General features: G+C 46.4%; 1 protein-coding gene across 1 annotated transcript in view; it reads left to right on the forward strand.

Annotated features, from left to right (window-relative positions):
* ANO2 (anoctamin 2) overlaps positions 1–14,996 on the forward strand; it is a 341,480-nt gene that overhangs the window by 105,360 nt on the left and 221,124 nt on the right. The window contains exons 7-9 of the mRNA XM_059404945.1: positions 947–998; positions 13,228–13,283; positions 14,260–14,301. Of these exons, the coding sequence (XP_059260928.1) occupies positions 947–998; positions 13,228–13,283; positions 14,260–14,301 (150 nt within the window). The remainder of the gene's footprint in view (positions 1–946; positions 999–13,227; positions 13,284–14,259; positions 14,302–14,996) is intronic.

Here is a 14,996-nt window from a genome sequence, read left to right on the forward strand (position 1 = left end):
CTTCCCTGTGGGTTCCTAAGCACCCCAGCCATTTGTCCCAGAGCAGACTGCCTTGCTTGGCTCCTGTTCATAGCCTGGCTCAGGCTTGAGATCCACTGGAGTGCACCAGTGGGCCAACAGGTTTACCTGTGTCCCTGTTGCCTCTGCAGGGAGGACTCAGCAGCCCTCCCTGCCAGGTGACAGACAGTCCCCTGCAAGCCCCATGTTCAGGGCTTTGTTCAGCTGGTTTAGGCATGCCATGGCCATTGAGCTGGTTGCCTGCCCTGTGCCCCAGAAGTGCTCTGAGCCGTGGAGTCTTGAGGAAGTGTCTGACTGGGGAGACGAGATAAAGACTTGGAGAAAAACTGAAATAATAGTAACAATGAGCAAGATGTAGGTGGTCATTTTTTCGTTTACAAAGCAGGTTCAAGGTTTCTTGAAGCAGCTCTGTGAGTCAGCTCTGTTGCAGAGAAGGCCATGGACCGTCAGGGTCCACAGACAACTCGCTCAGGACCCCTTGGCTAGAAGCCAGCACTGGAACGGGATTCCGTGGCCTCCTTGTCCTGTGCTTTCCCCAGCGTGGCAGGAATCAGGGCTGGTGGAGAGGACCGTCTCTTCTTCCCCTTCCCCGACAGTCTGGCCCAGGCACTTCCTTCCTGGCCCTCCAGAGGCATGTGGGTCTGGGCTCCCTGCTGTGTTTTCCTTACCTCCTGTAACTGCAGTCAATTTATAGCCTTTCTTTATTTTTTCAGGGTGGGGCGAAGGGGGGAGTGTGTGTGAGGGGCTTAGATTCTTTGTTTCCTCAAAGCACTCAAGTCTGAATGGGTTTGACAGGCCAGGCACGAGCTTGGCATATGCTTGGCTTCCCCCTCCCTGGAAGTGGGTCCAGCTGCCTGGTCCATCGCCCAACCTCGTGTGGTGACACGCATGGCCATGGCACTCACAGCCCTGCTGTTGTCCTTCTTAGGTGCACGAGATCCTAAAGCGCACAGCCTGTTCCCGAGCCAACAACACAATGGGTAAGGACCCCCTCTCCTGCCCCTGGGCTGGTGGTGGTGATGGGCTGCTCAGGGGGCCAGAGCTGTCCTTTCAGTGGCTCCCTGTGGGGGGCGGTGTTGGGCAGCAAAGAACAAAACAAACAACCTGCCCCACATAGGAGGGGAGGCTGCTTCACTCAGGGCCAGAAGTCCTTTTTGCTCTCCGGGAGCAGCAGTGCCTCATTTCTTGGGGGCAGGGTTCTCGGGTTGTAGTAACTTCTCTCAGACCTTTTTCCCTGTCTCCACAGTCTCTGAAAGTTTTTCACACTCACTCAAGTGTTACTTATTTCATTTTTAAGAAGAGAGGCGGGGGCGCCTAGGTGGCTCAGTCAGTTAAGCGTCTGCCTGGGATCAAGTCCCGTGGGAGCCTGCTTCTCCCTCTCCCTCTGTCTGCCACTCCCCCTGGTTGTGCCCCTCCCCTCTCTGTGATATAAATAAATTAAAAAAAAAATAAGGCATCTCAGAGGACAGTTAGTGCAGCCTCCTCCTTTATGTGTGAAAGAAGTGGCCTCCCACAGGGTGAGTGACTTGTCCAAGGCCACATGTTAGTTGGAATGTGTGGCTCCTGAATTCAGCATTCTGGTCACCAGAATGTGGCTGTTTCTGTTCCCTTGGTGGTTTGTTTTTGAAATTTGAGGATATTAGTCTTTGCAGCAGGGGTGTCAGCATTTGGCGGCCCAGAGGACAGGCCGACTGATGTTGGCGGACTTTGCAGAAGACACACATAATGGCTGAGGTAAACATGGGAGCTTTTAAGCAAAAGCATGTGGCTTTTCCACAGGAATCACTCTGCAGGCCGAGCGCTTTCTAACGGTGTTACCATCACTCAGAATGGCTTATGAAACCTTTGAGAGAAGGTCCTTCAGAATTCGTTGTGGGGTGCCAAATCATTGGCTCTTGAGGCAGCTTTGAGTTACAGAGTCCAAAAGTCATTGAGAGGCACGTCTAGTGAATTATGTAGTCACTCAAGCCAAAGAATAATAACACTGCTAATGATAATAATGGCTAATATTGGAGAGTTTGAGTGGGGGGACTCATAAGATGCCTCACTACCAAGAGAAGGAACCAGAATGGGTTTTATATAGTGACAGGGCTTTTAGTGTAGCACAGAACTTCTCAAGAGGGTGCTATATGTATGACTTTGCTTTGACGTAATCATCTTGTTACTGAATTACAGGTAACACTCCAATTTTTAAAAGTCAGGTCTTCTGTGTGACGTTATTTGTCTGGACCATGGTGCTGATGAGGCTGGGACATGAATGAGGGAGGTAACTAATTAGCCCAGCTTGATTCCATGGAATAGACTGGAGCCCTCCCTCAGAGCAGCCGTTTGTCCTTGGTTACAAGGACAACCAGAGGAATCAAGAGATCTTAGATTTTCTCATGGCTTCTATCAGAATTCTTGAATTTGTCTCACATCTTGACCAGTTCACTCCTCAGTTCCATTAATCTGCCTTTTATCCTGCATACCACCCCCAACTGGACCAAATCTGCTCCCTCAGATATCATATGTGAACTCCTACTTCCCACAATTCATGGCCTTTTCCTTAGTCTTCATCTTTCTTAGCCTTTTACGTCTTTCCAAACCTTCTGTACCATCCCCTGTCTTCTGAGAGTTCATATCCAGGAAGGTGCTACTGCTGTGCTAATCTGCTGCCATTCTGTTTCTGCCTCCTGGACCACACTTTCTTTGGTTCTTCTTCCTTCTTCCAGATTTTAGATGTTTTCTTCTCCATATTCCTATGGCTTCCTTACTTTCTGTCTATACAGATGACTAGCAATCATGTATTTCCTTTTTCTTTTAAGATTTATATATTTATTTGAAAGAGCATGAGAGAAAGTGCACTTGGTGGGGAGGGTGAAAGGAAGGGAGAGAATCTCAGTCAGACTCTCTGCTGAGCGCAGAGCATCCTGCGGGATAGATCCCGTGGCCCTGAGATCATGACCAGAGCCGAAACCAAGAGTCAAACTCTTAACTGACTGAGCCGCGCAGGCACCTCTGGCAACCATGAATTTCTATTTTGCCCTTTTCTCACCAGTTCCAGCCCAACATTTCCAGCTTCCAGATGGATATCTCCACTGAGATGTTCAACAGAACCTTAAAATCAATATAACAAATATCCATTTCTATTGGATTCCCTCTCTCTCCCATTTCTCTTCCCGTTGGCCTGACCATCACCATCTTCTCTGTTTATACTCACACAGTTCCCTTCGCCTGAATGTCCTTACTCCATCTCCCCCATGTCCTTCCCCAGACCAGACATGGCTGTCTCACAGGTTCTTCCAATGCCCTCTCCTTGGCACTCCCACCAAACTCATTGTCTTTCTTGCTAATTGCTATGTGCATGGCTTAGACTCCCAAACAGTCCTTGAGGTGTGTCTGGATCATCTTCGATGCCCCAGTGCAGCTAGCTGTCTGCCTTGCACATTCTACTCTGTCAGTTTAGTAAGTTAATTAAACATGCCTAGCTGGTAATTGTGTCCGTGGACAAATGGCTCAACTTCTCTGCAACTCAGTTTCCTTTGATGTCAAGTGGAGATAATAACACTATCTTTCAGAGCTTTTGAGAAGATTAAGTACAGAACTGTTTTTTTTTTTTTTTTAAGTAAACTGGAAAATCCTGAAAAACTGAAGTTTATTTTGAGACAGTCTCTGGGTTGTTGGAAGGCCATTAGGCACCCTCTGCTTTAACACTGGAAGTTTTGTGTGTGTTTTTATTTTCCTTTGAAGATCTGAGTTTTTTGATGATGTCTCAAATCAAACATCTTAAGGATTTTGTTGCTGTTGAGTACCTTTCCAAAATTTGTTCCTTTTTTGACATCCAGAAAATATTTATTGAGCATCTTCTAGGTGTCAAATGATATTATAGAAATGGAGAGATGCTAAGATGAATTTGACCTAATTTCTAGCCTTGAGGGGCTCTTAGCCTTGCCATGCAGACAGACATGTAAATAAATAATTATGAGATAATCTGCTAGGTACAACTCTGGAGACATGTCCAGAGTGCAGAGGGAACACAGAAGTGGAAGCAATTACTTCTGTGCTTATGTCTGAGTATCAAGATAAATGGTCTAATATTCACTTTGTAGCTCAGGGGAAAGTTGGGATGTCAGTAATTCTACAAATGGGGACAGAGAGAACACATGATTTGTCCAGGATCACATACTGAATCACTATCAGAATTGGGTCTACAGCTTGGGTTTCTTTGCTCCAAATCCCATTTCCATTCCCCTTGTGATGCTGTGAACCAGAGGTGGAATTAGGTTGAGTCTTTAAAGTCTGTTACTACAGAAGCAATAGTTATCCAGCCACCAATTTATAGGCGCTTGAATTAGAAGGGAGAGCCTACCTTTTGTGGACATATATTGAACCTGAGATCCTAAACACCAAGGTAGGATCTTGGCAGGGACTTCAGCAGAGAAACATGGAGAAGTGAGTTCAAGTTCTATCTCCATTTAATTCAGTTAGGTTTTAGTAGGCTTTGAGGTGTCCATTAGCCTCAGTTTTCCTGCACTTATAAAACGATGAGTAAAATGAAGGAAAACTGAGGCTAACATATCATAAAGCCTCTTCCTTAGTGCCATTCTAATGTAAGTTAAACCTGAAGTACGCAACTCACTGTACAATACATTTTAAAATTCCCTTATTGATTTCTGTGCTTTATGCATGGGAATGATGTAAGCAAGTGATGAATAATTTTTTTTTTAACCTAGATTCTCAGAATTATCTGACAACAGACTCGATCTCTCATGCAGATCCTCTGAAAGAACCTCAACCCCAATGTAAACAAAAAAATACAGATTTCCTTTTGTGGAGACAACTCAGCTCCCATCCATGTACCCTAAACTTCAGTGAACTCTGGTTCTTCATTTCGCAAGCCAGAAACAATAACAGAGTATTGTTGGGTTGATCTTGTGAACATGTCTGAAATGGGTACAGTTTGACTGTTTACAACCACGATTCTACTCTATGTCAACTGCATTTTGTTTTTTACCTGAATTTACTATCCCAGCCACTAAGAGGTCTTCTTAGCCCCAGTTCTGTCCATTTTTAACCCATGCCATAACATACAGCCTATATAGCTTTTTAAAATGCAAATCTGATCATTTCACTGGTCTGCTTGAAATGGTAGAATAGATCCACATTTCACTTAGATAAAATCCAAGCCCTTTAATAGTTACTTATTGTTATGGACTTGATGTTTGTGCCCCCCACAACAGATCCATTCACTGAAGCCCTAAATCCCACCGATAGTGTGTTAGTTCAACAGTAGCTGCCAATGGGTTTGTAACCATTACTGGGTTTGTAACAAGGGACATATGACTGAAATTCTCTGATTCCCAGTGGAAGAGAGCCCTGAGGCTGATTTTCAAGTTGTTTGTCTTCTGTCTAGGAAAGTCAAGTTGCCCCTAAAATCTTTGGCCAATGCACCCTCTTACTTAGAAGATCAGAAAAACTAAGGAATGTAATGACATGCAGAGGCCTCAAGATAACATGGCTCTTTGAGCCATGGGGTAAATTTTGATTTTATTGCCCTTCTCTCTGTTTTTATAGAGAAACACAAATGGCTAGATTTGAGTTGGATTCCTCCAGAGGATTGTTGCCTCATAAAAAAGAAGAGAAAAAGGGAGAACAGTGCTTGGCATTGTTTTCTAAGGTATTTTTGTTGATTCTTTAGCCCAGGAATTACCTTTAATATGGTCATTATTGCGGCCAGATTACAAAGCTTTATTCCCTTTGCCAGTGTACCCAGTTACGAAGGGAATTAGAAGATAGTGAAAATAAAGAAAGATTAGAATCGAAGATGGAAAATATATGAAAGATAATGATAATTTGGAAATACTTCCATTTATTCAGTATTATCACTTTTTTTTTCATTGTGGAAAATACATATATCTGAGTGCCTACTTTTGCGAAGCATGAAGCTGTACACAAGGTGCATGTGTGGAATTATTTATATTCCCATCTTGTTCCACAAAATTTCTGAGGTGGCTTACAAGAAAAACAATAAAACAGCATAATATAAATAAATTAAGAAATAAGAACCAGGAAAAACACAAATTAAAATAGAATGCCAAAACTAGGGGAAAAAAATAGAATACAGATATTCAAACCATAAGGCCCTGCAGTTGAGCTACGAATTTGACCTTGAACCAAAGTGAAAGGGGAATATGGGTTAGTGGTTTAGTTCTTGAGGTCCTCAGCCATGTCTTTTTATACAGAAAATTTTCTGAAATCTCTTGTACTATTCTCTGCTCTCTTATATAGGATAGATCAAGGTACCTTCTCTGTATAGATGCATATGTAACCTTTTTTTGGATGATTCAGGATCATCATTAAGAATACAAGTTTTTAAAATGTTTCCTTAATAATCATCCAAGTATTGTTAGGGTTGTTTGCCCCGCACTCTCTGATATCTTGAATTTCTGACTCTGGTAACCTCTGTCTCTGAATTCTGCTCTTTCTGTTTTGCTTTTGCTGTCAGGGAGACAGAAGAACAAACTTGTGAGAGTCTGGGGTAAAGAGAGAGAGAGAGAGCAAATGCACTGAGGGAGGGTCTACGGGATTCTGCTGTGGTGAGGGTCCGCAACATTAGGGAATGGGTTTTTGAGATCTACGTACTTTTTCTTTCTTCTGGGTTCTCTGTGGTGAGGACAGATAAGCAGATAAGAGATCCCTGAACACATAAGGTATTACTATGACCAGAACTATAAGGACCCATTGCACAAGTACGCTTCTACACTCACTTCTTGTGTGATCCTTGAAACCACCACACAGAGTAGGGTCAGCAGAGGTTAACCAATTTCAGGGCAGAGGGATGAACAGGCTGCCTAAGATCAGAAATTTAGAGACAGATTTAAACCCCAGGTATCCTGTCTCTTTAAATTAATTAATAAAATAAAATAAAATAAAATAAAATAATAAATAGATGAGGCTTTCGGGGAAAGATTTCCCAGAGAGGTGGAAGCTGAGGTCTTCCTGGTATAACATTCATTCACTTATTCAGTGGGTATTTACTGAGTACCTACTATGTGTCCTTCCTGCTCTAGAACTAAGGGATAGAGTAGTGAATCAGCCAGACACAACACACAGCAATCCCTGCTCTTGTGGGGCTACATTAGCATTTGAGGAGAAGAGGTAATAAGGTGCTACATGGCTGTGTGGCCAGAGAGACACATACAAGGAGAGCAAATAAGACAGAAGACATGATGGGAGCCTCTCCAGAGAATCACGGTCCCAACGGGAACAAATGACATGATCAAAGTAGGATAATTTAAAGTGGGAATTGAGACACCATTTCCAAAGGTGGGGACAGGGAGTTGGGAATGCCTGGAATGAGCAGCAGTAAAGCTCTTCCTTGCTGTAGATCCATGAGGTGAGAGAGAGGTTACTGGAACATAGATGAACAGAGCAGGGTAGAGGAAACCCATGGAAAGAAGCAGGTGGCTGTTCAAGGAGGAGGTCAGAGGGTCCCATCTCCCTCTGACTGCTAAACCCAGTAGAAAGCCAGAGAACAAGGGAGCCCATTCATGTCAGATAGAGAAGGGGAGAGAGTGTATCTAGAAGGGGCCAAAAGAAGATAGGTACACACCCGAAAAGGCTGAGAAGCAGGTGGCATTTCAGCTTTGGGATGAACAAATTGAGAACCGTAGGTCAAGTCAACGCCCCTCTCTGGGCCCATTTCTTTCTTCTCTTGTACCATAAAGAGGGACCCCTCAGTGTGCTCGAAGCTTCTAATTCCAGCTCCAGCATTTCATAAACTTGGATTCAAAGGAGCAACATAGTCTCCTTTCCATAAGAACCAGCTAGGCTGAGAGAAGGGACTGGATTTCCTATAAATTCACGGCGAGCAGGTCCCTGGGCCATAGCCAGGACTTGAATTGCACAATGTTTGTGGATCTCAAAGACCATGGGAGTAGACAGTGGAAGGGAAGGTGAGGATTCAGAACTGCTGGCCAGGGTGGCTGGGAGCAAAGATGCACTCCTGCCTTGCTCCCTCTCCCGTGGTGACATTGCTCAGGTACGGTGTGCTCCGTGGGTATCTGAGTCCCCTGGTGCATCTCTGAAAGCCCCGGCTCCCTGGGCCCCACACCGTATGTGCTGGATCAGAATCTGCAGGGGCAGGGTGCCAGGGGCTACAGTTTTAACAGGCTATCCAGAGGACTCTTAGGAACTTTAAAGTTAGATAAAGCTGATTATGGGCAGGCAGACTCCGCCCTCTTGGCCTACTGACATCTGGGAATGGAAAGAATGGTGCAGCGTGCTCTGTCCTCTGGGGATTTGGCCATTGGTTTTCTGAAGTATCCAAAGATAACCAAGGTGTCTCTGTGAAGAGCTTGATTGTTGCTAGGACTTTGCTAACATTTGTCATGTGGGCATTTAGTTCGTTTAGTCCAGTCTCTTTTTGTCCTAGCCAACAGTAGGGCCCCGTGGACTCTCTTTGTCCTCCCTGCACCCCTCTGGTGGAAGGATGTGCAGGAGGGTAAAAGCAAGCATAAGAAGGCAAAGAAAGGGTTACTGACCATCAAAAAGTTTGGGTGTATTGGCATTGGCTGATGGTCTAACTTGTAATTGGGAAGATTTCTTCTGTAACCCAACCTTTTCCCTCTTATTTACCCTGGAAGTGAGGGATTAAAACTAAGGCACATATGGTGTTCAGAGACCAGATATATTTGTGAGTTTGGGTTCTGCATGGTGGTGGTAGTGTGTGAACAGTCTTGGCCCAGTAAAACTTGGCCTGCCCCCATGATGCCTCCTTAGTCAATGTAATCTAAAATCAACTCTCAGGGTCCTGCAAATTCACCTTATCATGGAATGCCTTTCTAAAAATGGAAGTGTAATTAACATACAGTTTTATATTAGTTTCAGGTGTCCAACATCATGATTCAATGATTCTGTACATTGTCCAGTGCCCACCACAATAAGTACATACAACATTATTGCAATATCATTGCCTATAAGCCTTTAAAGTGCACTTCACTGTGGAAAGAAATCCAAGCCCCCTTGACCACGTCAGAGGGAGAGAGACACCTTTTCTACTTCTTTCGTATGGAAGTTATTGCTTCATCTTCATGGACAGAAAATTACAGATTGATGGAACTACACTTTCATAGACACTTTGGTGTCAGAGCATTTAAACAAATGTATGCTTCGGGCATCTCTCCTCCCCACTCAGAAGACGATGTCTTAATTATTTTGACCGAAGCCAGACTGTGTTGTGTGTTGTAAACATCTGGTTTATCATTCATCCAACTGAACTGGTTTATATTTTGTTAGAAGAAAAGGCTCGGGATTAAAGGCATTTAAGTAATTAAGCACACGTCAAGACAATTTGGTGATGGGTAAATATAGTCTCTGTTAAATGCACCGTCTGGGACCTCTGGTTTAGATTTACGTCCGGCTGGAGCACGGGATGAAAGCAGAATGCCGGGTGGACTGGGCCCTGTTCTGGAGGGGGGAATCAAAACCAAATGGGTTTTCAAGAGTTCACCACTCCTCTAAGTACCTGTCCCACTGGATGAAAGTTTCCTTTGAGTTTGACCTGGAGGGACCAGAGCTGCGGTCCCTGTCACCCAGCAGCTCTTGTAGATTTAATGAGGCTCTCTTTGGGAGGCCGACCGTAAACCATGCTTTGGTTGATCCTTTGTGTCCTGGAAACCAGAGATGTCTTGGAAAGCTAAATGCTAGGCCTCGGGTTTTGTGTTCTGAGTGTGTGTTTTCAGGTACGGGCCTGGCGCCTGAGCCCACCTGCTCTGTTCCTTGACCCTGACCCTCTGGGTGCCAAGGAACCGTGTTGCCAGGCCTGGCCAAGTCAGGTTGTAGAGCTGTGGTTAGCACTGGGCAGAGGAGAAGCATGAGCCTTTTCTTTTAGGGATTATAGTTCTAAGAGCAAGAGGTGTGAAGATCTAGTGACTTAAAGGGACCGGAGGGATCAGTGAGATGTTTCTCACTAATGTGAGATGTCTGAGCTGAGACACTGCTTCTGTTTGCAGGGAGAGGGAAAGGACAGTGTCCTCTGTGCTTTCTCCTTCTTCCTAGCTCCCCTTCTGGGGGCAGCGGGATGAGAGGTCGGGTCTTTCTCTCTCCCTGGGTCTAGAGCAGAGAGGAAAGACTAGATGTGATCTTGAAGAAGAAAGCTTTGCCATTATGGCCAGATGGATGGGGCATGATGGAACCAATTAGCTCATTTTTGCTGAAAAGAAAGGAAAAAATTCAGAATTTCAGTTTTCAAAGCAGAGACTCTTATTTAAAAAAAAACGTTTGATTATTTTCTTCTTCTTTCAAACTGATTTCCATGCTTGTTTGGGGGTAGGATGTTGGTTTCTGAAGTCTGTGGGTGACCCAGGAGGCCAGAGCAATTCCCATTCTTGGGTGAAGTTGTAGATGAATAGTTATTTTCAACTCTCCTCCCCCCTTCTCGGTTACTCCCCCTTTTATGTGCTGTTCCCTCCCTCTAAACAGCCAGTGATTGAGAGCACCCATATGATGCCATCTGGAAAAAAGGAGGCATCCAACCCTGGAGGACAGGGGCACATTCCCTCACTGCATTTTGGGGCTCTGCTTATCTGGGTTGGGACAACTTGGGTTTGAGGATCTGAATTGTGTTGGCCCCAAGACCAAGAACCGTTGTTGTGCTTCTTCTCTAGGAAACAGACTAATCAACCCGAGTTCAAAGGTTCTTCATCAGCAGTGGTTGCCATAGAAAATTGGGGGAGTGAGGAAGATGGGTGCCTGGGGAAAATGGGAAGAGATTGTACAGTAATATTAGCCATGGGGCCGGTTGCTCTCATCAGCCTTTAGGCCTTCTGTGTGTTCCCAGCAGTGAACTAACTGCCACGAGAGATACATTTGAGGGGGGAATGGGAACCTTGTGAGCCTTCAGGGGACACACAAAACAATGGGCAGACAACATCCAACAAGGGAAGTGAGTTGTTCTAGGCACGTGGTACGCAGGAAGCTTTATTTGAGATGCAAGGTGGAGTGTTTTAGACCTCCAGTGATCTGTGATCCTTCTGAGGATCTGGCAGCAGGACCCATGAATTCAGGTTGTCAGCTTATGCTGTCAGGTGCTCAGCTACTATGCTCAGAGCCTCGCAAAACCAAGAATTCCATACCCGTTTAACTTTTTCCCCCATGGAGTTTGGGAACTGTCTTCAGGGTACACGCTGCTGCTGTGGCTACCACGGCTGTGAGTGCAGGGATTGGGGGAATAGTGCGCAGGGTACAGTCTGGGTTAGAGCTTGCACCGCCTGTGGTGCTTCAGCCTCTGTCCTCATCGACAGCCCTTTTGTAGCTTCGAGCCACCCCCACCCCCTCTCCTGACTTTGGACCCCTCCCCTTGGTTATTGTAGGGTGGCTTCACATTGCTGTGGTTACGGATCTTGAACTGATTAATGATGTTCAGAGTGAAATTGTAGTCTTGTGAGTAAGACAGATCTGCAACTCATTCAGCCCCTGGGCTCCCTTCCCCCATCCACACTCCCTTTACCCACCCCCTGCTCTCCCCGCCCCCCACCTCCCACAGTTATTTCAGATGGTATAGGTTCATGCCAAGGAGGAAACTTAAAATAGGGAAAGAACTTGGCCCTTGGCGATGCTGCCGCTCCCAGCTCCCTGGCAGAGTGGTCCCTTCTGAGAGCGCCCCCTGCAGTCTGCCGAGGGCCTCTGCATCCACCTGGGGCCCATGGCCGGTCTTGCTGGCATCCCATGACCCTAGAAATGAGGCGAAGAGGGGCTGGGTTTGAGGAGAGAGGGTTGTTTGAGAGCCTCTGTGGTCTCTGAGTATGTGGGTGGGGTATCACTTGGGAAGGGGAGGTGGAAAATGTTGTCTAGATTGTTATCCGTCCTTGTCGTTTATCCAGAGCTGTGCAAATACAGATTACTTAGCATTAGTATGGGATACATGTTTCCCTGCAAACCTAATTTGCTTTCTTCTCATCTCACGACTGTCTGCAGTCTCTCTGGAAAGAATTGTTCAGGGCAGAAAGTGTGTTTGAGGCAAGGGGAGTCACTGAGTTCCAGAGCTCCCCCCTCCTCCTCCCTCTCCGTGATTACATGTGCATCCTTGCATGGTAGGGACCATGGTAGTGGGGGTTGGCGGGATATAATGTCTCCCATATGGGAACTGGTGACCCAGGACAGACTACCCTGAGTCAGGACGTACACTTTTACAGTCTCTAAATAAAGCCGTGAATGAAACAAGTAAACAACACTGCCTCCGTGCTGGGCGGAAGGTTCTCCGTTGTGACTATGCAGGAGTTAACGGGAGGGAGTCATTGACTCATTTAACATATATCCAGTAGGGTCTGCTCTGTGCACATCGTGTGAAATACTGTTGGGATTAAAACATGAAACTCTTGTGTGGTTTTCAGACTTTGTGGCCTCGAGAACTCTTTGCATTTTTAAAAATTATTGAGAGTATCCAAAGGACTTTGGTTTATTAGGTGGGTTATATCAGTCAATATTTATTGTATTGGAAGTTAACCCTGAGAAAATTTTAAAACACAAGGGTCCATAAGCACATACTCTATTAGCCGTTGGGGGTGGGTGATGCTATCCCATTCACAAAACGCCACTCTGTACTCAGGAAAGAATAGGAGGGAAAAAGCAAATAATGTCCTAGTGCTATTATAAAATTAGTTTTGACCTTGTGAACTGCCTGAAAGGGGTCATGGGGATGCCCAGGGCTCCCCAGACCACATTTTGAGAACCACTGCCCTGCGCCACCCTACCTTAGGCAACTAATGGTCCAGGCAGACCAGCCATGGGCAGGGATAAACACTGCTCCTGGAATGAACAGGAAGGCACCAGAAATGATTCTAAGAATGTGCTGTGGGATGCTCTGATGTAATTTTATTGATCTTAATGACAATAATCTATAGGATCATTCCTGCACTGTCACGGAACATAGGTGGTATCACTGGACAGTCGTGGTGCTGGTGATAGAGTGTCTGTGGTGTCCTGGGGGCGTGAAGGCAGAGGCACATGAGGTTAGAGAGCACATTTCATTCTGGGCCATAACTTTGTATTTGGGAAATACAAATATCATTCTTGTGCTGAGAACTAAAGCTTCACAGAAACTTCTAGACTGGGGATGACGAGGAGCCTCAGCTGGGGAGGTGGTGGGGGATAATGTTTCCTGATGGACAGAGGTTAAGTTGAGAAACCCCTGCCCTACAGTTACCTTTTTCATCTTCCCTCCTTCCACAGGCATTAACTCTCTGATAGCAAACAATATCTATGAGGCTGCCTACCCTCTCCATGACGTGAGTATCCTTTCCATTGTGTGCTCCCCACAGTCTTCAAACAATTGTGTGCCTCAGGTGACACCGTGGCTGAAGGCATCCCAGGCGGGGCCGAAGGGAGTCACGCCGCTCAAATACCTGGGCTGATTCTGGCCTCCTCAGAGGGAGACAACTGTCTCTCCCGGCATTGCCCCCGTGGCAAGCTGGTTTGGATACGAGTGTTCCCCATGCTCCCTGCGGTGGTTTTGGGAGGTGGTGTGAGAAGACTGACGAGGCATGCAAGTGTCTGAAGGGAGGAGGAAGTGGTGAAATCTCTCAAAATCCTTTATACTCTTGTTTGGTTAAGCAGAGAAGACAGAGAGACTGTAAGGAAAGCTTTCCTTGATGGGGGATTGTGTTAGAAACATCCCTGTGTTAGAAACAGGGCAGTGACATTCTTCAGGATGCTTCATGAAGAACTTAACTGGCCCATGGATGAGATGCCCTCATAGTGGCTTTGGCCCCTGGCTGGTCACTTCCTTTGCGTGGGTCACACGGTTATGCCACATGAGGCCGCTGGGGCAGGGGGTGCTCCCTGAGTGTCCGAAGGAGTTTCCAGATGACAGTCTCTCCCCACTGATGGCTTTGCTATGGGCAGATAGGATGTCTGGTGCTGCCACTTGTGGACAGGGGTGGGGGGAGTGTGCTGTGGCCCAGGGTGATGTCGGACGGTCTGCTGGGTGCGTGCCCTCCATTGCCTTTGCTCTGAGGAGGCACAGGCTGATTGCGGATGCAATGGAGGGGGTCATCTTTGTGTGAGAGGCTGTCCACAGGAAACACTGCACGCGTTGCTGCCTAACAACACGGAATATTGGCTCCGTACCATGGCATGCTTTTGACTTTCCTCAAAAGGGGAATGAGAGAAAGGGATGACGCCAGAGAATAGAAAAGAAGATCCTTGCTCTGGCTTTGAGAATTCCCTTGGCTTTATGCAGCAGCACTCCTTTCTCTGTTACAGGGTGAATACGACAGCCCAGGGGACGACACGAATGATAGGAAGGTAAGCTGGCCCACGGCCGCACACAGCACTGGGGCACAGGGGACTGTGGGTGGGTGTGGGACTAGCTCCAAATGTCCTGAAAGTTCTGTTTACCTGCTTACGTATTTTCCAGCAGTTCTTCAAAGCTCCTTGGCCTCCAGGGGTTGGAAATGTGGGGGCCACTTCTGGTCACGGACATGACAGTGTGTGTGTGGGGGGTTGCTGTGGACATTTAGTGCCTGGATGGCCAGCACTGCTCACCATTCTGAGGTCTCCAGCTGTCCTACCCCCAGTGACCAGGGGGCCGCAACTGAGAAACACTGAGAGTCCAAATCCTGTCATTTCTAGGTGGGGAGACTGAGACACAGAAAGAGTGAGCACCTTGCCCATAGTGACACTGCCACCGTGAACAGAGAGGAGACTTGGGACGCTTCTGACTTCCAAAGCCAGTGTCCCTGTTAAAAACATATTATTATCCATGCCGTTGTGGTTTTTTCTCAGGGTAGGGGGGATGATCTTTAACTTATTCTTCTTACCCTTGAGGCAGACAAGTGGGCTTTAGAAACCTGAGGGAGAGGGAGGCTCAGTATGCTCTGGGCTGCTGGGAATCCGAGGTTACAGTTAGTGAGGGAACAGTCCCTTTGGAAGGACCCCTCCTGTGCCAAATGTCCTGAAAGTTCTGTTTACCTGCTTACGTATTTTCCAGCAGTTCTTCA

This window comes from Mustela nigripes, chromosome 6, assembly GCF_022355385.1.
Source record: "Mustela nigripes isolate SB6536 chromosome 6, MUSNIG.SB6536, whole genome shotgun sequence".
NCBI classification, from domain to species: Eukaryota; Metazoa; Chordata; class Mammalia; order Carnivora; family Mustelidae; genus Mustela; species Mustela nigripes.